The following is a 27,322-nucleotide window of genomic DNA, read 5'->3' as shown; positions in this document are numbered from 1 at the left end:
GGACCTACTGGACAAGGTTGCACAAGCAACCTGGTATTATTCATCCTGAAAGCGGTGAAACAGAAATTGAAAGAAACATAAGTGGAGGCTGAGCTAAGAGGAGGGTTTGTATCGCTTTGTTCGCCCTAAGTGTGGCAGGGTATGCTCAGACGTGAGTCCCTTGTTCACTTAGCCACTGGATTCAAGATAGCCTGGCTGATGAGGATTATGAATCCGAAACCGGTCCCAGGATGTTTGTTTCCGGTCCAGGGAAGACATGGCTTGGCAGTTCGGGCTGGACTGTTCCCACAAGGCACAGGGTCAGACTGATTTGCATATAGCCATGTCTGAACTGGGGTGGCTGAGTGAACTAAAGAATGGTGATGGATTAAACCCAGATCAGTTGACTGGGGGTGAGTGTTTGATTTGTTCAAGCGCTTAGTCCATCATCCCCTTTTGCAACAGGTTTGAGCAGTTGCCTCCCTGAGGCACATGTTCAATAAAGTCATCCATTGTCGCAAAGGAGGCCTCTCTTCAGGGTTTTTGACAGCAGTCAAAGTCATACAACGGGGGCGTGATCACTGAGTGTGGCATCAGGATCAGGGACTTGGATAACAAGAACTACATTTTTGTTGCTAGTCTGTTGGATTTTCACCTAGACATGATGCACACAACTTAAGTGAAAAGTAACTGTATATAAAACCAATACGTGAAGATTCTTTGTTCTTTTAGAAATGCTCAGGTGGTTGATGCAATCACTTCATATGTTTGTGTGTCAAACATGAGGATTACTGTTTTTAATTCTGGATGGTGCAATGGGAAATAGTTACATGTATATTTACAGTACCATTGCATCTCTCGGTATGACAGAAAACACTGTGACTATGGGAGTCAATACACTAAAAAAGAATTAAAGAAGCCTTGGTATGAGGGTGAATAACAGGACTGGCAAAAATAGTATTATGAAGCAGCCAGTGCTGGCCACTTCAGAACACTTCTTTCCTTCTGTCTGCTGGGAGAAGAAGCAAGAGGGACAGACCAGAGGGACAGACCAGGAAGACAAGGGCTGGAGAACATCTTCTTTAGATGCATAAAAGAATGCTACAAAAACATTTCCAAAGGGAAATACTTTCATTTGAATGTTTGCTATCCATAAATCTGTGGAAAGGAACATTTAATTATTTAATTGCACTGTGGGATTCATCTCTCCACAGAACATACAATTTAACAGAAAACATTCAAGTGAGCCACCAATGCTTCTCTGAAGTTAAGTCACAGAAATATTTGACTAAGTACCCTTAGTTATGCTGGGAGGGGATCAACACAGCAATGGGAGGAAGGGACAACATTAAAAATGGGCAGGACGGAACAAGCAAACACGGATAATGGGGGTATTGGGAGGGAGCTGATATTAGAGCCAGCTACAAAAGACGCCCTCTGTAGAGTGTCTGAACAAAAAGAAATAAATAGCTTCAAAAGGCACAAACAGTGTTAGAACACAAGTACTTGGGCTATGCTCCTGGGTAGGGCCATATGCAAGAAGAGGGAAGTGGCGACCACAGTGCTAACCTGCAGGAAGCATGTGATTTAGAGTGGATTTGAAGACAGCCAGTGTTAAGTCGTGTGTAGCCTCCAAGCAAACTAACTATAAACAAAATGTCTTGAAAAGACAGCGCATGCTCTGTCCAGGTGAGACATAAAAATCTATTACACACGGCATAGGAAAGGCACAGGGTGTTGTGTCAGTATATTTAGGGGCATAACAGTAAATAAAACTGGAAAAAGTTGTACATTTAGTATTTTTTACCATTTGATATCTAAACATAAAATAGGAAACAAGTGTTGAAATCACTTCGAAGTGTTTGAGAGATATGGAAATATTTTTTTTTATATATTTTATTGAGCAAGTAAAAAAATACATATATCAAATATAAACCATCTAGACAACTGAATCATACAGGTATACATCACAAAGAAGAAAAAAAGAAAACAGGAGGAATAATAACGTGATCACAAAATTAAGGAATTAATAAATTTTTGACAAAAAGTGAAGAGAATCAATTCAAATATTGGTAAGGATGAGACAGAAATAAATAAATACAAATCACATTCAGAACATTATCATTTCTATGAATTCATTTTGTTGTTATACCATCTGGTAATCGGAGCCCAAATATGGGTCCCTAATGCTCTAGAATTCCTTCCTCTAGTTTTGTAGATTGCTAACTCATACTTATAAATTCCCAAAAACCGACATAACCACATTTGGAAAGTAGGGGCTTCTGAGTCTTTCCAGCGGGCAGCCAGAATAATTCGAAGCACAGCCATACCCAGAAATACTGAGGGTACTTCTTCCCTACTATATCCCATAGATTCATCGTGACCCAGAACATATATCGTCGTTGAGACTCTTAATTCATGTCCGAAAATTTCAGTCGAGAATTTTGAGATCATTGTTTTAATTATATCTAACTTGAGGCATTCGGCAAACATGTGAATTTAATTCGCCGGAGATTGACCGCACCTTGGACAGTTGTCGTTTGTCCGGAGACCCCATGCGAATAATTTGGAAGGTGTAAAATAAAGATCGTAAAGTGTTCTATAGTGCTGGGCTTTTAAATTGGAGGCTAGAAATAGTTTAGATGATAGAACCAATGAGGTATCGATATCTATATTTGGGTTGGTCAGTTAAGTAGCCCATAATGTCTCAACTCGCCCCATATCGTCACCAAGATTTTTCATTAGCATTTCATAAATGGTACCTATCCTAGTCGTTCATCTGTCTAAAATTTCAAAAACAAGAATATTATCTAATTTGATCTGTGGTAAGTTGAATCGAATAGTTGAGTGAATTTGAATGTATTTTAAAAAGTCAGTTGGAGGTAGCTGAAAATTTTGTTGTAGGTTCTCAAATGATGGTGTAGGTCCATGTCCAATAAAGTTACCCAAGGTAATAATACCTGATTGTTGCCACCTTCTAGAGATATTGTCGTTAAGATACGATGGTATCATAGAGCTATGCCAAAGAGGGGTGTATTTGGTGTACTTTGGTATGGCTAGATGCTTTGAAACCTGTCTCCACACCTTCCACGCGTCCGCTATTATCTTGAATTTGGTTTTATTAAAGTATGAAGGCTCTACCTGTCTTAGTAATAGCCCTATAGCGGTTTCTCCCAATATTAGTTCATAGATTGACGGTATAGATTGATGTATTGTGGAAGTGACTAAAGGTTTAGTGTTAAATAAGGGGGCCATTTGCTGAATAAGGGTTGCCCAAAGGTATAATGTCATATTAGGAATGGCTAAGCCTCCCCTATGTTGAGGTAACGATAAGAGTGGTAATGCTCTCCTGATTTTGCCAAAGTTCCACATAAACTTTGACATACTAGCGTCAAGAGCCTTGATGATATTGTCCTCAACAAACAGGGGAATTGCTCGAAATAGGTATAAAATTTTGGGGAAAATATTCATTTTGAGATAATTCCCTTTGCCTATTATTGACAACCGAAGATTGTTAACTCTGAAAAGATCTGCTTTTATTTTCTTAATCAGAGGATCATAATTGATCTGTGTAATTTCTTTAATTGTATGGGATAGGACCACGCCTAGATATGTAGCCTGGCTAGTTCTATAGGGGCTCTCAAAAACAGTGTTTTCCGTACATAGAACCATGGTTTTATCCCTATTCAGGGAGTATCCTGAATAAGACCCGAACGTCTGAGTAATTTGCTCTATTTCTTGAATGGCCTCGGTGGGGTTAGAAGTTAATACCGCCATGTCATCAGCGTAGGCTAGAATTTTTGTACTAGATGTTATTGTAATTATGGGTTCTATTACTGGAGATATAAGTAATTTTAATATTAAGGGGTTGATGTACAGAGCAAATAGAATTGGGGAGCATGGACATCCCTGCCTCGTGCCCCTTTGGATATTAATAAATTCTGATTCGAAACTATCTATGAAGAGTTTAGCTCTACGTTCTACGTATAGAGCCTTAATAGCTTTAATATAGACCTTTCCGAAGTTATTTAATTCTAATATCTCCCACAGAAACTGCCAAGAGACGCAATCAAACGCCTTCTCGGCATCGAGCAAGATCATTGACATCTGGCCCCCCGTGGCTCCCATGATGTCAAAAAGGGAAATAGCTCTCCGGGTGTGATCTGTTGTTCCCTTTCCGGAAATAAAGCCATGTTGCCACGGGGAGACAAAGACGCTCAACAACCCTGCTCAGCCGGTTAGCGAGTATCTTGGCATAGAGTTTCGAATCAGAGTTTATCAATGAGATGGGGCGATATGAAGATGGTGATTTAGGAGGCTTCCCTTTTTTAGCAAACATGACAATCTTTGTATTTTTTTCAAGATTCGGGTGGAGTACCACTATATTGAACTCCCAGAAACAAATCTAATAAATAGAGGATGATCTGTTTCCCAAGGATTTTATAGAGGTCCAGAGGGATTTTATCGGGACCTGCTGCTTTGCCATTAGCCAGTTCTGATAATGCTAATTCGAGCTCTATTTTCGAGATTTCTTTGTCAAGATCTTCTCTGACTAGGGGTCAATTGTATTAATTTCGGTCTGAGACAGCCAGTGATGTAAGAAACTCTTAGTATCTATTGTATGCACTTGATCTTCATTTTGGTAGAGTTTTTGGTAATAGCGTTGAAAAGCGCCCGCAATATCAACAGGAGATGTATATTCCTGCCCCTCGAACTCAATGATTTGGATCGCTCTATGGGATTGTTTTTGGCGTGTTCGTAGGGCAAGTTGTTTACCAATTTTTTCTCCATGCTCATAGATATTTATTTGATTTGCCTGAAAGGTCTCGGCCGCTTTTTGTGTAAGACCAGCATTAATTTCTGTCTTAATAACTAGTATTTGTTGGAGGGTGTTCTGGCTTTGTTCTCCAAGATGTATCTGGGTGGCGTGGAGGGTTTCTAGGTTTGCTAAATCTGAATTAAGTTGTTGATTTAAGTTGTTTTGATTCTTTTTTTGTTTAGCTACAAACACTAGCGTCTCTCCACGGAGGGCCGCCTTAAAACAATCCCAGACCACAAATCTAGGGGCACTGTATTGATTGTGATCAAAGAATTCCTGAGCCCAGATCGCTATATATGCTATATAATCCCTGTTGAAAAGGAGCTTACGGTCGAATGTCCATTGAGAAGGTGGTTTCCTATAGCTGGCAGCATCGAAGATAAGGGTTAGGGCATTGTGATCAGATATGGTTTTGGGCAATTTAACTATCTTGGAATTAGATATGAGTACATTGGATATTAGTACATAATCTATCCTAACGTATTTGGTGTGGGGGAAAGAAAAATAGGTGTAACCAGGATCGTTTGCATTCTTCAGACCCCAAATATCAGTTAGGTTATAACTAGTCATAAGTTGTTTTATGGCTTTATAAACCTTAGGTTTGCGCCCGCTGTAGGTCTGTTGTAGTTGAGTATTTGATGCAGCACCAAGTACTACATTGAAGTCTCCACAAAAAATTAGTGGGCCAATCCATGAAGCAAATTCTAGTTCTAGATCCAGAAATAACTGGGGGTCATCTAAATTTGACCCGTAAATCGAACAGATGGTGAGGCCGAAATCAAGATGTATTATGGCCCATCTACCATGTGGGTCTGCTAACTGCCGTATTGGTAGTCCAAAGGATTTCTTTGCCAGAATGGCAACGCCTCGCGTTTTAGAGGTTTGGGATGTCATGGCTAAGATGTTATAGCCAGGTATCCTTAGCAGCTCTTTATTCCCCACAGCAATATGGGTCTCTTGTAGACATACGAAATCATATGAATCTTGATAGATTGCCTGATACAGTTGGGCCCTTTTACCCCTATCGTTGAGGCCAGCAATATTCCAACAACAAAGCTTTAACTTCCCCATTTTAACGAATCAATATATATCCTGATCATCCTTAAAAAGTTCATTATTTGTGGGCATAATAGCAAATGTTCCAAAACCTTGATGCATAAGAGAATAGTGTGACTAGTGGTAAACAATACAATATTTAAATATATAAACTTGCTCTTTTTATTTTTTTTTAAACACAGCCACCCTCCCTCCCCCTCCCACCTTACCCCCCCTAAACCCCCCCCAAAAAAGGCAATTAGACTCTAGAAAGAGTCTCTAGCGATGGTGAGATGTTTCCTGACCTGTGCCGTACAGATCTGACCACATAATTGAACAATAAAGTGAGGAAATAAAAAGGAATCGTATCAGTGGAGAAAGGGAACGAAGAAAGAGTCACAAGAAGCAGTAGTAGATACAACCGGGTAGGCCAGAAGAAGCCAGAAGAAAAAACAACAAACTAATAATAGATACAGAGAAGAGTATATTCAAAAGTAAAACGATAAGGAAAAAGAGGGCAAAAAAGAAAAAGAAACAAGAGAACTCTTAACCGAATACATTTTAGGGACAGTGTGCCAGAGAATATGCATCATAAAAATACTCATTCTTTTCCAGGTAGTCTGGGGAACAGTCTTTCTAACAAAATAATAATTGTGGTACTTTTATTCTTTTATTTTGATAGCCAATATGAATTCATATCATAGTTATAGACTAAACCCAAATGTAGCACAAGGTAGAGAGAAAGAAGAGAGAAAATATAATACTAAGAATTAATACTAATAAGAAAAATAATCTCAACGTTCCCTTATTAAACCCTTAGTCACATATCAAGGTAATTCAGGCTATCAAGAAATTCTTTTGCTTTGATTTCTGACGTAAAAAATCTTGTTTGCCCCCCAATTATAATTTTTAATTTAGCAGGGTTGTTAAGATAAGCCTGTGCTTTTTTGTCCAGAAATGGTTTAATCAGTTGGCGTAAGCGCCATCTTCTCCCAACTGTTATGTGGCAAAAGTCTGGCCGTACAAAATATGTGACGGTATCTCTATTGAGCCGTGCTTCAGGCCTTGCTTTATCTGAGATAGCCTGTCTTAACAGAAAATTTCCAAAGAAAACTAAAACTGCTCGAGGATAGCCCCCCTGTTTAGTTGATGGTTTCAGGGTCAGTGGTACTCTATGGACACGTTGAACCTCAAGGTCCCAGTTCCAGGTGGAAAGTTCTGGAAGTGTATCACGGAAGAGTTGAATGATGAAGGCACGGATATCTGCAACTTCGGCTTTCTCCGGGATGCCTAACACGCGCAGGTTGTTTCGGCGTAGCCGATTTTCGGAGTTTTCAAGTTTCCATCTGATATCCGCTAACTCGGCCTCATGAGATTCAACACGTTCCCGAGTTGTTGCGGCTTCTGTCTCATTAGACAAAATACAAGTTTCCATCTCCGTCATTCGATCATTGAAGGAGCTCACTGTTTTAGTTAGCTTGCGTACAACCCCCTGGACTTCTACCAACATCAAAACCACACCCGAAGCGAGTCTCGAGGAGAATGAATCCGAGCCACTCATAACTACAAACTCCTCTGGGATATCGGGTGCAGAGACATCTGCAGAGGCAGTAGAAACTGACAGGGACCCCACTGACTTTTATTCTTTTTCTGAGGATGCTGCCTGGTCAAATGAAATTGAGGAAGACCCTGAGGGAGACACAGAATCCAATACTACTACAGATAGTGATCAGGTCTCAAAAATCAATGATCCTAAGACTTCTCGTAGAACCGTTCTAAAAAAAAATAAAAAAATCATGGAACACCAGAGCTAACCTGGGATTATTCACCTTCAACCCAGACCTTAAATCAAAATCCGAGCCACTCTCATCGTGTCATACGACCTGTGTCATTAGATCATTCTGAGAACCATCCTGAAACCTCTGCGGCTAGTCCGAATACAGTTATGGACACGGTGCTCCAAGCCATTGCCTCTCATCGGGAGGAGACATCAAAAGATGGCCGCAAGGCACAGGTTGTCATTGGAAATATTTTTTAAATGTTTCTTAAACCATACAGAGGGATACTTGCTTTTCATTTTCAACTCCCAGCTCTTAACCCTTCCATTGTAGCAACAAGTAAACACATGGACCTATTTTTGTGAGAACGGTGTCAACATTACTGCACATATTGTAATATAGGCTAATGTTAAATGAGCAAAAAGATTAATGTTTTAAAAATGCATATATTTAGTAATAGCCAAACTTTCTTATTAGTGCAAGGATATGTTTACAGCTTTTTACTAATAGGATTAATTAAAGAACAACAAAACACATTTTCAAAAACTAGTAAAAATAACATAAACCCTCAAATAAATTAAATCATCATCAATTAAAGATAATATTGGATTTCAAGCAGCCTGTAGATGTGCCTATTAACAAATTGCACACATTTACATGTTTGTAGGTAGCAGGCACCTGGTTTCTTTAGATGTCTCTCCATTCCCTCCATTCACAGTACAGGAGATACATCCTTCTCTTTCAGCCTGAGCCAACTGTTTTCACAAATATATAGGAACTGTTTTGTTAGAATTAACCAAAAGCCTTGGAACATTCCTCCTGGAAGGTTATACACACTTCAGCCTCTAGTTCTGGATTATCCCTGTTCAACCAGTAGTTTAAAAAAGTCAGTCGCATAAAGCTTCCATTGCCTGTGATGGCACTGACTAGACTGTCACAGTATAGGTTGGTTTTTTTCAGAGAGAGACATGCACACACATCACAACACATACACACACACTGCTTTGTGGCCAGCTGCACCATGTACTCTGCCTGACCATGCTCCTGGTAAAACAGTCTTACGTGGAATGCAAGAAAATCACAACACTCATGGGCAGTGATACATGAGATATAACAGGCCACAGTGACACAGGTGGCAGCAGCGTGGACAATACTTAATAAGTCTGCACCTGCTTGAACACAACTGGCCAGAGTTTAAAGCTGCCAAGCATGCCACAGCCCTCTCCGTCTCACACTTTTGCTTCTACTTTAGGGGGGATATTTATGAGAGGCTAGTACGAGGCAACCCTCATATTGGTACATGTCTGATGGAGGCGTTCAAGTCAGATTCATGAAGTCACGCAAAGCCACATTGCGTGGCTTTGAATGGCTTCATAAAGCTGGAGAAAAGCAATGTAGTGCAGATCAGTGCGTTGCCTTACTTTGCACAAGGGAGAGGATGTGCGCTCGGAGCAGGGGAAATGGGCTCGATCCTTGGCAAGGATGCTCAACATCCTATGATTCTGTAGAAAGAACGCCTCTATGGATTGTTTTTGTGCATGAAGGTGATTCTTCCTGTAAATAAACAATTCTGCCTACAACACAGGAAACTTTGCACCATGGTGCAAGGATGGCCTTGTTAGCGATCGACCGCAAGGGGAAAGGACTAGAATGCATCAAATTCTTTAAATGTGGTGCATTCATGGCTCTGGAGCAATGCTGCGCAGCGAGGTGACTCGCTGTGCGGAGCTGCATGAGAATCGCCCAAATTTGCCCCTAGGTGTTTTGCCTTTGTACAGGTGTGTTTGTTGACAATGAGTCTGCCCTGCTCATGAGGTGCTACAACAGATCCCGGGTTGCCAATCCCACATTGCTAAAAACAATGAAGACGGCAGAGTTATATAGGAGATCAAATGCTCAAGATAATAGTTTACCTGTGAGGGGTGTCTGTTAAAACCCTGGCTCCTGCAGTCTTCAGATAGTCTTAATAGCAGTGATTGCCTTTAGGTACACTGGTCTCTACTGGCCAGACTCAATATAGCACTGACTTCAGTCCTGGACACCTGCAGTCTTCCTAAGGGCTTGATGGCACCCGGGGGTCCGCCTTAAGGGAGCCCATGGAGGTGGTCTGCAATCAGTCTCATCCACATTTAGAGCACTGTTGAAATGTATTATGGAAGTTGTGTATGGACTGCCAATGACTGAGTGTTGCACCTAACACCCCTAACCCTTTTTCTTACATCTCCCACAGGGACAACCACACTCAGCGGAGGAGGCTTTGTAGGTGTCGAAGACCTGAATGTCTGGCAGATCATCCTCATCAGCCTGGGGGCTCTCGCGCTCACGGCCACACTGCTCGGCCTCTGTTTCATGGTAAGAACAAACATGGCTGTTGTGTCCCCAGCACTGAGCCATGGCAGGATGGTGGAAGTAGAAGATACTCAATACATGGGCCAGGACCTCTTGAAGGAAAGTCACTGAATTGGAATCACTGAACGGAAGCCATTTAATATTAGTCACTGACAGTGAGCCACTAAATGGCAATCACTCAGCAGTAACCACTAAAGAAGAGTAAATGATTGAGAGTTACAGATAAAATAGAAAGCAAAGAATGGAAACTGCTTAATTGGAATCATTGAACTTTAGCCATTGAATGGGAGTCAGTGATTGAAAGTCACTGAGAGTGACTCACAGAATATAACTCACTAACTAGGAATATCAAAATGGACGTCTCTGAATTACAGTTCATGAAGGTGAGTCATGGGATTGGAGTACGTAAAGAGAGGTTACTGACTGGGAGTTTTTAACTGAGAGTCGTTTAGGATGAAGCATTGGCTGAGATCTTTAGGAGTGGGATAGTTTTGATCAATTACTGGCCACTAACCAGATGTCACTGGGAGTAATTGCAGGCACTTCACTAAATGAGATCCTGATTCAGGAGTCTGTTAATGATGCTCTTTGAGTGGTAACTATGGAGTGGAAGTACTGATTGGTAGCATTTGGGAGTGACCATTTGAGTACCATTGATAAGAGTCATCAATCAGAAACCAATAGCTGGCCCCCAAATTATCTCGACCTATGGGTGTATAGGTTTCTGCAATAATTTGAGAATTTTATGTTTATTTTGGGGTTCATTCAGGCGTTTGTGATGTATTCTGGTCCTTAGCCATGGTGGTCTTTGTAGGTGTGTGTTAGTACATTTAATTGCCATCATTTCTTGACAGGAAGCCAGTGGAGGTTCTTCAAGTGTTGGGTGATGTGGGTCTGTTTGGGTAGGTTGAGGATCAGTCTGTATCGTCTGGAGTATTTTCATGAGTTTGGTGGTGGTTGGTGCATACAGTGCCTTGAAGTAGTGCAGCTGGCTGGTGAGCAGGGTTTGTGTGACTGTTTTTATTATGCTTATGGAGAGCCATTTGAAGATTCCTCAGAGCATCAGAGGGGTTGAGCGAGGTCTCTGTGGTGAAGATCAAGCCGGGGGCCAGGGTGGTGATGGTGTCCCAGACTTCGGAGGCGAGTTTGCAGAGGGATCTGGCAATGATCGGGAGGCATCAGGGCGGTTCTCGGATGGTCTTCGTCAGCAGAGTGGGCATGGCGCGGGAGGTCCTATGTTGCAGCTGAACAGACAGCTTTACAAAAGGGGATGATGGACGGAGCGTTTAAACAAATCAACACTCACCCCCAGTCAACTGATCTGGGTTTAATCCATCACCATTCTTTAGTTCACTCAGCCACCCCAGTTCAGACAAGGCTATATGCAAATCAGTCTGACCCTGTGCCTCCTGGGAACAGTGCAGCCCGAACTGCCAAGCCATGTCTTCGCTGGACCGGAAGCAAGCATCCTGGGACCGGTTTCGGATTCATAATCCTCATCAGCCAGGCTATCTTGAATCCAGTGGCCAAGTGAACAAGGGACTCACGTCTGAGCATACCCTGCCACACTTAGGGCGAACAAAGCGATACAAAAGGGGATGATGGACGGAGCGTTTAAACAAATCAAACACTCACCCCCAGTCAACTATCTGGGTTTAATCCATCACCATTCTTTAGTTCACTCAGCCACCCCAGTTCAGACAAGGCTATATGCAAATCAGTCTGACCCTGTGCCTCATGGGAACAGTGCAGCCCGAACTGCCAAGCCACGTCTTCGCTGGACCGGAAACAAGCATCCTGGGACCGGTTTCGGATTCATAATGCTCATCAGCCAGGCTATCTTGAATCCAGTGGCCAAGTGAACAAGGGATTCACGTCTGAGCATACCCTGCCACACTTAGGGCAAACAAAGCGATACAAAAGGGGATGATGGACGGACCGTTTAAACAAATCAAACACTCACCCCCAGTCAACTGATCTGGGTTTAATCCATCACCATTCTTTAGTTCACTCAGCCACCCCAGTTCAGACAAGGCTATATGCAAATCAGTCTGACCCTGTGCCTCATGGGAACAGTGCAGCCCGAACTGCCAAGCCATGTCTTCGCTGGCCTGGAAACAAGCATCCTGGGACCTGTTTCGGATTCATAATGCTCATCAGCCAGGCTATCTTGAATCCAGTGGCCAAGTGAACAAGGGATTCACGTCTGAGCATACCCTGCCACACTTAGGGCGAACAAAGCGATACAAAAGGGGATGATGGACGGAGCGTTTAAACAAATCAAACACTCACCCCCAGTCAACTGATCTGGGTTTAATCCATCACCATTCTTTAGTTCACTCAGCCACCCCAGTTCAGACAAGGCTATATGCAAATCAGTCTGACCCTGTGCCTCATGGGAACAGTGCAGCCCGAACTGCCAAGCCATGTCTTCGCTGGCCTGGAAACAAGCATCCTGGGACCGGTTTCGGATTCATAATCCTTATCAGCCAGGCTATCTTGAATCCAGTGGCAGAGTGAACAAGGGACTCACGTCTGAGCATACCCTGCCACACTTAGGGCGAACAAAGCGATACAAAAGGGGATGATGGACGGAGCGTTTAAACAAATCAAACACTCACCCCCAGTCAACTGATCTGGGTTTAATCCCTCACCATTCTTTAGTTCACTAGTTGTATCGAACAGACAGCTTTGGCAGGTGAATGATCCTGCAGTGGAGTGAGGAGATGCAAGACAGCAGTTGCTGTGCTGTCCAGGGCCCATGGTTCAAAGATCTGCGATGGAGCACTTTTGGGTGCCCGGAGGGCAAGGGTTCCTGGCCTCGAGCGTGGCCCAGATGGGTGCAGACAGGCTTGCCTTTTGGCAGCCTTTTGGTGCACAGGCAGCGTCGCTGTGCCGATTCATCCATTTAGTAGGTCCTGGGAGGGACGCTGGGGAGGCAGGCCGAAGGAAGAGGATGGCAGGAGGCGGGAAGTAAGAAAAAACTACACCAAGTGGGCACAGTAGGTCTGACCCTAAATGGGCTGGAAATGAGCTGTAAACCTACCTGAAGAGTAAAACAAGCTTAAAAAGCTGGCTGACAAGGCTGGCTACCAGGGATAATCTGCACAGGGCAGGCTCAGCCTTGCAACAGTCCAGTGGGAGTAGGCAAATGGGGGAGGAGGCAACTGAAAAGCAGCAAGGGATGCTAGTCGCATTAAGCATTATTGCAATATTCCACAATCATTAACCACTTCATGGACTACTGTAGTACTGCATTCACACTGATCGTTTTAGGGACTACTCAAACCCATTACCCAGAACGGCTGCTTTGGATGCTGCTGTAGTACTCCACCATCAATACACATTTTTAGAGACTATTGTAACACTCCAACCTCTCTGAGTGTGCTGCAGGGTTTGAATTAATCAATCTCCATTGGACACTTTAGGGACTATTGTAATACTAAGCGCTAAATGGATGCTCTGGGTGGGTAATACTCCTCCCATACATTAGCTATTAAAGTCTGTGGAAAGGTCATGCTTAGCAATCTTTATCCAGCACATTTATACTCTTATCACTGCTCAAGTGGCTACTACTTATTAAGAAATATTATTTGTTTATTACACAATGCTCTCTGTAGTAGTTTTTCGTTAACACAATATAAATTATAAGAGATCATCTCTCCACACCCCCACGGTGCCCTCTAGGAAGGAGTTAGTTATTGTTAATACATTTATTATGTATTATTAATACATTTATTGTTAATAAAAAATACCCACAGCTCACATTCATAGCAATGTATTTAAAAAGTGCCTGCCTAGTCAATGGTTTTGAAGAACTAGAAGTACATTGCATCCTGTATGTTTAAAGTGGTGAGATTTTAACCTTTTTCAAAGAGAGCAGATTCAGAGCTATAGGTAATTCACCAGGTAGTGTTTTTCTATCAGGATGGCAAAGTTGCCTCCTTTCTGAATTGTTGTGGATGGATCTGACCATAGGTCTTTTTTGGGACAGTATCAATGCTGCTGGTCTTTAATATGGAATGCCACTGAGCTGCTTGTGTGCAGGGGGGAGGAGGTTAATCCAAATTCTGTCTTTCAATGGATGTCTATATAGCTCCCTGAGGCAGTAGTGACAATACCTCTCTGCGCTATATCTTTAACATCTCTGTCAGCCCTATAGGGCATGGCTGTAATAGAGCTTAGCTCCCTTTTCTATGATTTCTCAATAAGGTATAACAGATCATCTTAAAGAGACATCAACCGTCTCTCAAAGATAGAACTATGTCCTCTCCCTTTCCCTAATAGGAAAGATCATCTGCAAAAGACCCCAACATCTTCTCAAAGATGGAACAATGTCCTCTCCCCTCTCACCGTTAGGGCATGAAAGATGATCTGCAAGAGATCCAAACAGCCTCTCAAAAAAAGAATGATTCCCTCTTATGAACCATTTACAGAGCCTTTAAGAAGGGGACCACAGCCTCATCCTTCTAGACCTCTCTGCAGCCTTCGACACCGTTTCACATCGCATTCTAGCAGCCAGACTGCACAACACAGGAATTCAAGGAGCTGCCCTCGGCTGGATCCAATACTTCCTCTCCAGCAGAAACCAGAGGATCCAACTCCCTCCTTTTCTCTCCGAACCCACATAAATCAACTGTGGAGCACCCCAGGGATCTTCACTCAGCCCCATGCTCTTAAACATCTAGATGGCCCCCCTCGTTGCCATCGTCAGACAGCATGGACTCAGCATCGTATCCTATGCTGACGACACCCAGCTCATCCTCTGTCTCACAAAGAATCCCGAAGTCACCCGACTCTGTTTCCAGGAAGGCCTGAAGATTGTGGTAGCCTGGCTGAAGGACAGCTGTCCGAAACTAAACTCAGAAAAGACTGAGATCCTCTTCCTCGGTCCCTGCACCTCCACCTGGGACAATACCTGGTGTCCCTCCGCCCTCCAGAGTCCACCCACCCCCACAGACCACGCTTGGAACCTCAGCATCATCCTTGACGCCTCCCTCTGCATGAACCACCAGATCAAGACCGAGGCCTCCACCAGCTTCACCTGCCTCTGCATCCTCCGTTAGACCTGCAAGTGGATCCCCTCCAACTGCACAAGGACCGTCACCCACACACTCATCACCAGCAGACTGGACAATGGCAACGCCCTTTACGTCGGAATCAACAAAACCCTCCTGTGTAGACTCCAGACCATCCAGAACGCCACCGCCAGTCTTGTCTTCGGAACACCACGCCAGGAGCACATGAGCCAACATGTACGAGGCCTCCACTGGCTCCACGTCGAGAAGAGGATCACATTAATAGTTCCACGCAAATTAAAATTCATTAGATCTTAATCCAACATGACTCTCCATCTACCTCAATGTTGAATTACCCACTCTGTCTGAGATGTAGAATCAAGTGGAGTCAATCAATGCACCAGTTGGGATGATCAGAGGGTTATGTTTTTTTTCTGTTGCAGAAATTCTGTGAAATACTTACATAAAATACCTTGTGTCTATTTTGGACAGAGAATGCAGTTCATGCTAAAAGAAATAATGAAGATTATGTGCGACATGAACAACAGACACTCTCTTTTTGTTAGTTTGAATTGCTCCTGTTCTCCCACAATAGGACTTTTACCCAAACAAATGCTCAATTACACAGTCTAGTGTAATGGTGTAATCTCAATCATTTCACTTAACAATCATAAAATGAAATTCTAGAAATTACGCAAGATTACACCGACATAAATAAAATTTCATCCGGGCCTTCTTTCATCGTGGCCATCACCATCAATTATTTTAGCCAATGTAGTGTTTCTATGAAGGAATAATCAATTTTAGTTTCAATGTTGACTCAAATGTCTAAGAGGCAGGGATGTCAGAAAGAATGGAATCTCACACTTGTTGCTATATTCCCAAAATGTTATATTAGATATAAAGTTGATAAACTCATTTCAATGTCTGAGCTTAGAAGATAGTGGATGAATGGGCATCATCTTGTCTGCCCTAAGCACATCAGTGGGGCAGCTGGATCCATTTAACCATCACTCACCTCCAGGTGTTATAGATGGGCAACCAAGGGGACCTGCCTAAGTCAACCACGACCTGAGCTTCCAACAACCAGTCAGACATCTACACTATGCATCCCTTTCACTCGCACATACTTCTCCTGCCTCGCAGTGGAGACAAGGAATGTCCACTCCCTGCAGCTCCGGACTTCCCCACATCTATCAGAAAATCAAAAGGAACTCAAGACCTGGCAATTAGACTGAGTCCCTCAGACACTGCAAGCGCCTGGATACCCTCTTGGGTGATAAGCTGCACTATACAAATGGACCTATTGATTGACTGATTAATTTATTGATTGACTTTCATGTCTGAAAGGGAAATCCTGGGAGATTGCAGTTAGTACTGTATTGGGCTCTGATGTCTGTTGTAAATGTAATGGATATTTCAGAAATTGGCCCCAGGCCCTCGCTCAAGAAACCTTTGATTCCCAGTAACAGTTGGAAAAACTCCAGGGTTGGCAGTCTGTTCTCAGCCTAACTAGGAAGCGTAAGGGATTTAAATTGTTGCGGAGACAGATGAATAAAATATAAATCTGACATTTAATAATCCAGAGGCCAAAGCTGGATTTGAAAGAACAACTCTCTTTGCACTTTCAGAGCTCAGGGAGCCCTGGGCCACAATGAATCTCTCAATACCAACAGTGTGAGCCCTAATCACAGGACAGCGGCTCCCAGTTTCCCTAATCCGTTCCAAAACTTTATTGAACAGACCTATGATTTCCTAAAATCATCCTGCGACCGAGCACGTCTTAAAAAGAAGCATTATTATTATTCATTGTTGACAAAAAATAGCTATATGCAGGGCCAGACAACATCCCACCATAATTATGGGAGGGTAGAACCCCAGAGTTCAGGACTTGTTTTGTGGACCTGTTCCTGCGGTTTGGAAGCCTGAGGGGGGAGTGCATAGTTCCATCACAGTCATTGCCAGTGTGCGGCCGTCCCGGAGCCTGGGCGCTTAGACTTCTGCGTGTTATACGCACTGTCTGGTGCTGCATGCTCTCTCATATACTCAGCAACCTGATAATTATTTATGTGATTACAAAGGAACATTTTGGATGGATTACACACTTTGCATCCTAATCAGTGATTACCTTTCTTTGTGCATCCCTAAGTGGGAACGTGGGGTGCCGCCTTCTGCTCGGTAATTCTGCATCTTGTCACTAATTGAACATCTTATCTATTTTCCTGTGCATGGAAGGGCTGCACCTTCCCCCGAGTCTGCTACCACCATCCCTGTTAGTCATCACTATGCAGCTCTAGCCTTGTCAGGCCTACTTCTGCTTCACTTAACCACCGCCCAAAAATCACAGTCTCTTTATTGGCCCCTACACAATACTTACCAGCAACTATCATAACATGCATGTATTTAACCTTTTATATATAGAGCCACATTCATATTACTGACACTTCTAGTTGTGAATGGGAAGATTACATAGTTTACGTAAACCAATTTTAAATAGCGATACACAACTGACTGCTTCAGCTTCAAGCACAGACATGTCAGATGCTTTGGCTGTTTCAGGCACCTTTCAGGGCTCTGAAAAATCACGTGATAACCTGGACCTGATTTTATCACAATAGCCGAGACCCACACAGCTTTGATTTTTGTTTACTACATGAAAATAAATGTAAACTTGCAACAACGCTTCTGCCCTCCCCGAATTGCACTCTCGCACAGATGATTTAGCTCAGCAGGTGCACAATCTTGCTACGTGTGTGCGGCTTTTAGAAGACAGAAGACAGACTTGAAGATATGGAGTGCTGCTCCCACCACAATAATATCCACATAATAGGCCTGCCTGAAGGCGTTGTAGACATTGGTGCTACTCTTTATATTGAGCTCTGCTAAAAAATCGAAATAGCTTCTGCATCACTATTTCCTCAGTTCGTATTGGAACATGCTCACTGAGACGCCGTGAGAGGCCGACCTCCAGGATCACCATCAAGGCCAATTTTAGCCAGAATCTTATATCATCAAGACAGAGATGCTATCCAGAAAAAAAGGATTTATCAAAGTTGAAAATGCAAGGGTAATGATTTTCCCTGATTATTCTATTGATGTACAAATAAGAGTTGTTTATTTATGCAAGTTAAAAAGAAGCTAAAAAAATTGAGTCTGAAACATACACTATCATTTTCCAGAGAAGCTGTCAATATCAGATGGTCATCATACACATCTGATACAGAACCAGAAGTAGCCTGGAACTGGGCTGAGTCCTACGACAAAGGAGAACATGACTCACTCCCTACACATTCCTCAGCCACCTCAATACATGAACGAAGCTGTGTGGTGGCACAGAGAAACTGATTGCACAGACACAGCCGATGAAGCCTCTCTTCATCCCAGATAGGGCGAGAACAGCATAAACTGGCTTCGGCTTTGTATGGTCCATCAAACACCACAACATTTATATCCACTGAATCAAGAAAATTTGGTGATGACCCCCAGATGGAGACAGAGAAAATGGACTCCACTCCCACACTATTGGTTACTCCACAAACTGCTGATGAACTTATCTGAAACTACATCCTTTTTTTTAAATAATACTCTAATATGAAATATGTCATCTATTTACATCCCCATGACCTCTTGGTAGTACTACACAAAAGTCTCTGATCTGTGATTCTTCTTATACCTGTTATTTTCAGGTGGGTCACAATAACAGTATGCTTGTTGCTGCTCGTACTTGCATCTATGCTTAGATTGAATGGCAGAGAACTTATCCGACTATTCATACATATAAGTAGGTACAAATGTCTCTACTGGTCTGCTGTACACACCCCACCTTTTGCTCCTTGTTCTAGTGTTAGCAAAGTAATTGATAATTTTTTTTATGTTTAAGTTTCTATCTAAGACTAAAAAGTTCAGGGGTTTCTCCTTTGGGTGGTAACTGTTCATGTTGATTAATATCCTTATCTTGCAATGGGATGCTTGGTCTGCGAAGGTGCTCGTTTCCCAGTTGGATCTTTGGTCAGTAATTCCTCATTTCACATTATCTATGCCTCACAATTCACCATCCCATATAAACTAATTACGTGGAATAGTAGGGTCATAAATTCTATGTAGAAATGTTACAAAGTTCACCATGGTGGAATTCTCAGGTTCTTTTTTTGGCAAGAGGCTTGTCTTGCATGTTCCGATGGTAAGTCCAGCTATAAAGTTCAAGGTACTTGGCGTATGTGAGGGGAGCTTTATTTGGGATTAGGCCTGGCTTTCCCTTAGATGTTGAATGTGTACATGTACTACATAAAGATAGGCAAGATGGGAAGCCGCTCGAGCCTGGTTATATCTCTGGTTATATCTCTGCCACAAGTATGACCAAGCTGAATATTGGCACCATACATCATACTGCCTTGTTGACTGGGTACATACACCCTAGATTATTGGGGGCAATTTCAAGTGTGTGTTGGATGCACTAACAGACCAATCAATGTTTCCTCTTCCCCAGTCTCCTGCAATACATTATGCCAAAGGCCTTCAGCAATGCAGAACTGTTGATGCCCTGGAAGCACATCATTATCAATCTGTGGGCACTCTGTCCTCCTGAACATCTAACAGTCCTGATAACAATTGTTTTAAAAAGTCATGTGCTGGGCCCTTATGTCTAGTGGCCGCATTCAACCTAGAACATACCCCAGTGTTGTACAACTGGTGCATGATCGCGCCTGTATGTGATATCTCCTTGAAAGTATCATGTTTTCACAGCTCCAGGATGTAGGCAATAATTCATGTAAAATGGAAATTTCATAAAGATTCATTTTTTATGATAAGCCATGCCCCTGTTAGAAAGATCTCTCCTCAGCTCCATGATGTTCTTCTGTATGGCGGTAATTTCTATAATATAACAATTTTGTAAATAAACATCTCTGAACAGCTTGAGCCCATCCTTCAGTGGGGAGATAATGTCTGATGAGGAGCATCTCGCTCACCTACTTCCCCCCCACTGTGGAAGTTGTTGTTCACCAGAGCGTCCTTTTGGTGTGAAACTCTCCCTACAGCAGCGGCTGTTTCAGGATCTCTAGTAATGAGAACAGTCTTCTGGTGTTGCCTATCTTTGGTGTTGAGGAATCTCTTTCAGTGAATGTCTTTCCTTTGTGCATCAGTCATTCTGTTTTGACTACATCTCTGATGGTCTGGTCTTGTTATTTACACATTTCTCCTGCCTTCTCTTTCAGGTTTTCTCAGGAGGATTGTCCGGGCTATTTGGAGGCTCCTATTCGCCAACAGCTGCCAGCGCTGCAAACAACATAACAGAATTGACATCAAGCATACCAAGATACAACACTCACTATAATCAAAGTGGTCCTCAGATTCAGGGTCAGTGGGAACCATCCCACCACCACACCCTGGAGCACCACCAGGAACACTGGACTCAAGCCAATAACCAGGATAATCACCGCCAAGAGAGAACTGATGATAACTGGGAACATGACAGACGAACACATCGGTTTTACCCTTGAGGAAAACACCCAGGAAGACTCTACCAGTCTGGAGTCTCACTGAGTGCATGTGTGCATTGCTATGACTGCAGGAAAAGCTGGTCCTCATTGTGGAAACGTTTTACTGTCTGTTCATAATAACACCGACCTTTTGACTCCCTCTGATGATTACATCCTAATCCCTAGCAATCCGACTATGAACGAACACTTACAAGATCAAAGGTCCAATTGCCATTCTTTCAAGCAAACCAGTCCACATTTCTCAGGTTCCCAGTTTCCTAAAGAAAATGCAACTTTCTACAAGCACCCTCGTTGTCAATCTAGTGCTCCTGTGATCCAGCCCTAACACTTCCTAGTGGAGAAGATGGTGTGGAGTCTACACTTGTTCCCTCAACCTAACAAAGAGGGGCACCCATTGACACACTCTTGCGTGGGACAAGTAGGCTACGTGGAGAGTTTTTCAGTCATACTCAGATGAACCCTAGGACTATGAGTAGCCATTGCTAGTTACCTACATCGATGCGGCTCCTGTAAAGCTTAAAAGGCATCTTGTGTACTGACGTACAGTGCAACATATTTATTATTGATATTTATAATGCAGAAAACTAATTTATTCTCTCTGTATATTTGTAAGGCATTCAGACATTCTGAGTGTATGTGAATTAAGGTAAGCTGGATGGTCTCATTGGCTTAAATGAAAGAACTCCATAATTGCACTCTATGGATAAAGAAGGTCTGCCTGTGAGGACTGTCTAGAAACCCAGCCTATGCACCTATAATAAAATGTCCTAACTATAACGTCCCTGAAACCTTACGTTTTTTTCAATGAATTTCAAAGGCTTTGTTAAGGTTGATTTGTAATTAAATCGTCCCCATAATCATTGTTTTTTTGGGAGAATTTTGAAAGTCTTTTTTTTTCTCCTGAGTATAACTTTAGACATTTGAGACTGTGTGTGTTAGTGGCTGTATTGGTCTGTGAGGGCATGTGTGAGTGATTTTGTGCATGTGTCACTGACTATGTATTTGCCTGTATGGGTCTAAGAGTGGTAATCTGTTGTATGGGTCTTTGAGCGTGTAAGTGGCTGTATGGCTCTGTTATTGGAAATATTGGAGGTTTTGTGTCTGTTGCTGGGGTTGTTAGTGTCTGTTTGGTTGTATGAGTAATTTTGTGCGCTCTAAAGCTTTGCCTTCATTGCACTACAGCTATCATTGGCACTATAACTGTCAGTGGCAGTCTCTATCTGCAAAGTGAAATTATTCATATGGCAACACTTTATACAGTGACTTGATGCTGAACTTAGTGCTGCATGATACTTTTGACCTGTCTGGTAAAAGGTAGTTTGTCTTACAGTGTGGGTATTCTTTAACTTATGTGATTTTATAGAAAAGACATGTTTATTGGCACATGTGTGCACATTAAGTCTACCTTTGTGATCATTTTGATTAGAGACTCTTGTACAGTTCAGTCACATTGAAAAGGTTTGTGTTGTAGTGGATGATCAGAGTTCATTTTTAGATTGAATTCCAGGTTCTGCACTTTAGTATAGTGGTGTTGCCTCTAGAATGGTGCAGAGGCCCTTGACAGGGATGGCAGTCCAGGATCATTGGTGCAGGACAGTTGTTCGTTGTAAGTATCATGAATTTGATGAATATCTTCATAACACCCATATTCCATTGGCTGCTCTGGTCATGCTCCAGGCTTTCAGGTGACTCAGGATACCTCGCAGAAGTGGAAAAGAAGAGTAACTTTCTGAGGGGCTGCTGCCAGTTCTCACACCCACACTGTCTGAGGCCATGGCCTGTGCTGTGTTCCATTGTGAATTTAGTTTTGGAGACAAGCCTTTCACACAAGGCACCTCCCATGGTGTGTTTCAAAGTTTTATTTAAAAAATAATAATTTGGGGGGAATCGCAATTCCATGGTGACGCTTTCTGGCATATATATCTGGTGCCACCGAAGAGTCACAGCTCCAGCGTGTTTTTTTGATAGCATTTAAACACATATATAGACAGTCTAAAGGTATTGTTTAAGGTGAGAGATTTACTAATAAAGTATTAAAAGTAGTATTACTGTAGGGAAATATAATTTTAAAGCTAATTTAAATAAATTTTCGGAATTTGCGATGGCGTCACAACATCATCATGACAGCATTGCAAATTCTATGCCCAGAGGAACAAATCGATTTGATATGTAGAAACGTCTTTTAATTATTAATAGAGAGCTTAAACCCCTTTTCTCCATATTTTATGAGTGGCTGTGATTTTTCACTCTTACCTATCTCCCCTGATAATTTTGTTTCACTTTGGAGTTTTACTTTGTTTTTTTTGGACAAAGATGAAATCTGCTCCTCAAGACCACCCAGAGGAACCTAATAACTCTTCACTGGAGGTTAGGTCCAAGAAAGGAAGTATTGTGTGGCAAATCTTCTGAGTAGAGAAGCGTGTGTAGAAGCGTGGCTCAGTGGTTAGAGGCGGCAAACCCGGAAGCTGAGATCGACCGTGGACCAGGGTTCGATTCCCCGCCTCGGCGGGTCTCGGGCTCAAAATTCCACGGACTCGACAATTCTCGCTCTGGTGCCTACTCAACTCACGGGGTCACACTCTGCGACTCTGGGCAATAGCTTGCTTAATCTCCACTACGGCCCCTCGTGGCGGGATGCCTGGCTTTCACCTTGTTGATACCCTGCCAGGGTTTCTCACAGGGGAATACCAGGACGGGTTCCCTAAGCAAGCGCCGGGACGCTTACGGGCAGCTGTGCGCTTTACAAGTCCAGCACATTTACATTTACCAGCGAGAAGACAAAAAGTTAATGATAATAAAGTAAATTACATTGTCTGCAAGAAGACATTCTCAAGAAGAATAGATAAGAAGTACTCTTGGTACTTTTTGTGTGATGAAGCACCTCGACAATTTTTTAATTATTTTTCAGAGTTACATGAGGACACATTAATTCTTTTGTTAGGCACGGGGAGATTAAGTGATTTGCCCAGATTCACAGGATGTTCAGCGTCATTGCTGAGACTAAAACCCAGTTCCCCAGATTTTAGGTCGAACGCCCAAGCTGTTAGGCCAATTCCAATCATCTGGCACAAGCAGAGAGAGAAATTGAGCAGAGTCAGCAAGCAATATCTGCTTGTGCTGAAGCACAATCAGGCACCTCATCAATTGATCAAGACATTCCAGATATTCTAAGAACAGTTCCTAAATTTGCATATGTGGGTCAATTTTTCTTGATGTACAAAAAACGGTTGAGCATAGGTGAACAATCAAACCCTGTTCTAGCTTAGATCATCAACACACACAAATGTTAGATTTTTTCTACCATTACAGGAGATGATTTTGGGCCAAATGTAGGTAATTTTAGTTTTGCGATTCTCAAATTACGATTTTTAGGGAATTGCAATTAGAGAACCGCAAAACGAAATGTGGGTAGGATTAGCAAATTTTTTAGCGAATCCCACTTATTCCTTATTTGCGAATCGGAAATTGAGATTCGCAAATAAGGAATACCTTCTCATTCATTCCCATGGGCTAGAAGGCCCATAGGAATGAATGGGAAGACATTCTCAATTTGCGATTCTCAATTAGAGAATCGCAAATTGAGAATGCAATTTCAGGGTTGTAAGGGTGTCAATAGGACACCCTTTTGCACCCCTGAAATTAACATGTGTGCACATGTGGCCCACATACATGCCCTAAGGGCATGTATGTGACCCACATGGCACTTTGAAAAATTCCTAAAAGTGAATTTTTCTAAGAAATCGCAAAATACCACCAACCTGAAGTTGGTGGTATTTTGCGATTCCTTAAGCTAAAATTTGCACAACTTGGGTGCTTCCTACATTGCATTTAAGGAATCGCAATTTGCGATTCCTTAAATGGAATAGCAAAATAAGGAATCGCAAATTTTGCGATTCCTTAATTTGCATGTGGGTTTTTGTGTGCTACATAGCACACTGCCCTAATTGTGATCGCAAATGCTGAAATTCTGCGAATTTCAGCATTTGCGAGCGCAATTAGGCTTCCTACATATGGCCCTGAGTTCTTTTTGCTCACACGCACTGTGTTTTAGATATTTCTTGAAGAAGCAAAAAAAAATATTTAGAGAAAACAATAAAAAAAAGTTTAAAAAAAGGTTATTCCGGTTAGGACAAATGATCTGTTTCCGATAAATAGGATAATGTTCTAAATGAGGAGTGGATACACTTCTGAACAGATTGAACTCTCTGACACAACATGCATCAGCACTGACTTTTCTATCATCAAAATCAATCAGAAGCAAACCGGACAATGTTATAACTTAAAACAATGCTACGTATGACATACCTGCTTTAAACACAGTACTTCCAGTTAGATTAACGGATGCATCTACACTTAAACCATGTAATTTATGGATCGTTACAGCATACTCTAGCGAGAGTGGGACCTGTGCCACTGGACATATAAGTCTTTCACAACAAAAAGCGTACAACACATCGGCCAATCTGCTTCACACCATCAATCTGCTCACATTTTATAGCTAAATAGTCAACCTCATCCCTATTTAGAAAATGAATGAAATCAATACCTCTACCCATCGCACCATTTACAAATCCTTCCTCAACATTTAAAATTATGTTGCAAAATTACTCTACAGATTTTGCACACCCATAAGGACTTTTCTAATCCTGCAGTCGTGGATACAGATTTCTCTATTGAATCCAATGTTGCTTGTAGTTTTCCACTTAGCAGTATTGCCACTCCCTCCTGTTCTATTTGTTGACAGATGTAATTTCCAAAATGAATTCTTTCTCCAGGTTTTGTAACTGTTTGTTAAAAGTGGACCACTCTTGAAGTGTAGGTATTAAAGAGACTATGGATTTCCCCTCTTCAAAGAAATCGAACTTTAGCTGTGCTGCTGTGTTGTTAGGGGAAAATAGTTTCTTGATAATTCGGCTTTCTAAGGTACGTTTCTCCTCCTTTGTCAGAACTCCTACTCGAATATCCTTCAGAATATTTCCTTATTCCACTTCAGATGCTGAACGCATATTCTTAAGTAGTTACTTGTATTAGAAATTTAGCCACATCTTGACATCTCAATGTACAACCCTTTCATTTAGCAACTCGCAATTTGCGACTCATTGCGGGTCACAAATTGCACAGGGCTAAATGAAATGTACAACAGTGTTATTACACTGTTTTGTGATTCCCAATAGGGTCACTCTGTGAAGTTGTCCTGGTATATGCTGACCACTAATTATAGTGTACGTGAAAAACATAAAGTGACAGGATATTCAAAAACCCCTACCTGGTTAAAGCAACTCTAGGATTTGGCATTTCCAATCCTAATAGCCAGGAGGCCAAAACCCAGTGGACAGGAATGACTGCATCCACCAGGGAAAGACAGGTAACCTCTTGTTTAGAAGGACCCTCACTCACCACTAGTTGGTGACATGCTTCATCATCGGGTCCCCGCTGGGGTGGCCGAATGCCCTCCCAGCGTGCTACAACGCCTGAGTTACAGCGGAGCGGGATGATGGTGAGTGTAATAGTGATTAAACCTCAAAAGGATGTGCAAAATAAGTGACTCCAAGGTTAAAAAATACTCGGTTGGAACCCAAACCAAATATTTAATGCGGGCCAACCTGTATTAGGGTTTAAAAACGTGAAAGCCGGACCACCTAGGTTCTATATTAGGAGACCTGTGTCCTTAATTACGATATCTGGTCAACATGTTTCTGCTGTCAAAAAGCGGGATCGCACAGCATTCGTCAGGACCACAACTAAATGGCACTCCGGTGGTATGTACGCGATAAGGTACACCCTCCCGTGAGGTACTTAATGTGAAAAAATTAAAAAATTTGTTAGTGAAAGTGTAGTTACTCACGGATATTACCCGTGCCGGCACACTGTGGATTACAGCAGCCAAAGATACCTGTAGAGGAAGGAAAGAGAACAAACTGACACTTAAAACACACACAACAAAAAACATGTAAACCATATGAGTCACATGTAGTGAGACAACATTAATAGGTTGACAACGCCTCTGTGTCCTTAATCCCATGGTATAATAGTAATGTTATGATACCTTTTGAATGAAGGATTAGTATACAGTGCCTTGTTGCGATTAGTGAGAAAGAAAGGACTGTAAGAACATGAGTTCCCAAGGATGTAGCAGACATTATTAAACCAGCGTATCCAAGTCTATACCAATTGAGTGGCTGGGAACTCCTTACTACTACCAAACTTATATTAAAGCTGGGTAGGGCAAGAAAATCGTTTTACAAAAAACAAAGACTTATGAAAAATACTAAGGACCACAGTGAGGGGAACCTCCCGTGGTAACATGCATAACTACAGCAGGGTTAAAAGTGACGAGCAAGTGGAGGGGTGCACTTACAGATTCGAGGAAGAAAAATGACTTCCTGGGTCAGAGCAGTGCGGGAAATGTTCAAGCGGCGGTCACTCTAAATGAGTAAGGAGGAAGGTAAAGAGTTACAAATCCCTCCGTGAAACTACAGTCTCACCCGCAAGAGCGAGCCATCAGGTAGAAACATTGTTCCCGCACTTACTTCTACGCTCGCGACTCCCCGCCCAGCACCTATACTCAAGGACTGCCGTCTGCCCGAAAGTAAACAGGCCCCTGAGTCGGGCACTTTACGTATTCAGTGTCAAGCCGGTCACGTGACCAACATGCCCGAACGTACAACGCGTGGACCAGCCAAGGGCGCTAGGATTTGTTTTTTTAAAGGGGCCAAGTCCGTAAAAAGAATGCGAGGAATCATAGTTCGAGACCCCGTAGCTCCTCGGAAATTGCTCAGAGGTTACGATTTAAATATTCTGGGAGGGAAAAATTCAAAACAATAAATTTGTAGAACAACAGTGGAC

General features: G+C 42.4%; 1 protein-coding gene across 1 annotated transcript in view; it reads left to right on the top strand.

Annotated features, from left to right (window-relative positions):
* LOC144752386 (uncharacterized) overlaps positions 1–21,323 on the top strand; it is a 42,269-nt gene extending 20,946 nt beyond the window's left edge. Inside the window, exons 19-20 of the mRNA XM_078640320.1 lie at positions 9,842–9,963; positions 20,192–21,323. Of these exons, the coding sequence (XP_078496446.1) occupies positions 9,842–9,963; positions 20,192–20,476 (407 nt within the window). The 3' untranslated portion in view covers positions 20,477–21,323. The remainder of the gene's footprint in view (positions 1–9,841; positions 9,964–20,191) is intronic.
* The last annotated feature ends 5,999 nt before the right edge of the window (positions 21,324–27,322 follow it).

The sequence above is a fragment of the Lissotriton helveticus genome, chromosome 5_1 (genome assembly GCF_964261635.1).
Source record: "Lissotriton helveticus chromosome 5_1, aLisHel1.1, whole genome shotgun sequence".
In the NCBI taxonomy this organism is placed as follows: domain Eukaryota; kingdom Metazoa; phylum Chordata; class Amphibia; order Caudata; family Salamandridae; genus Lissotriton; species Lissotriton helveticus.
This window is presented reverse-complemented; position numbering and strand designations above follow the sequence as displayed.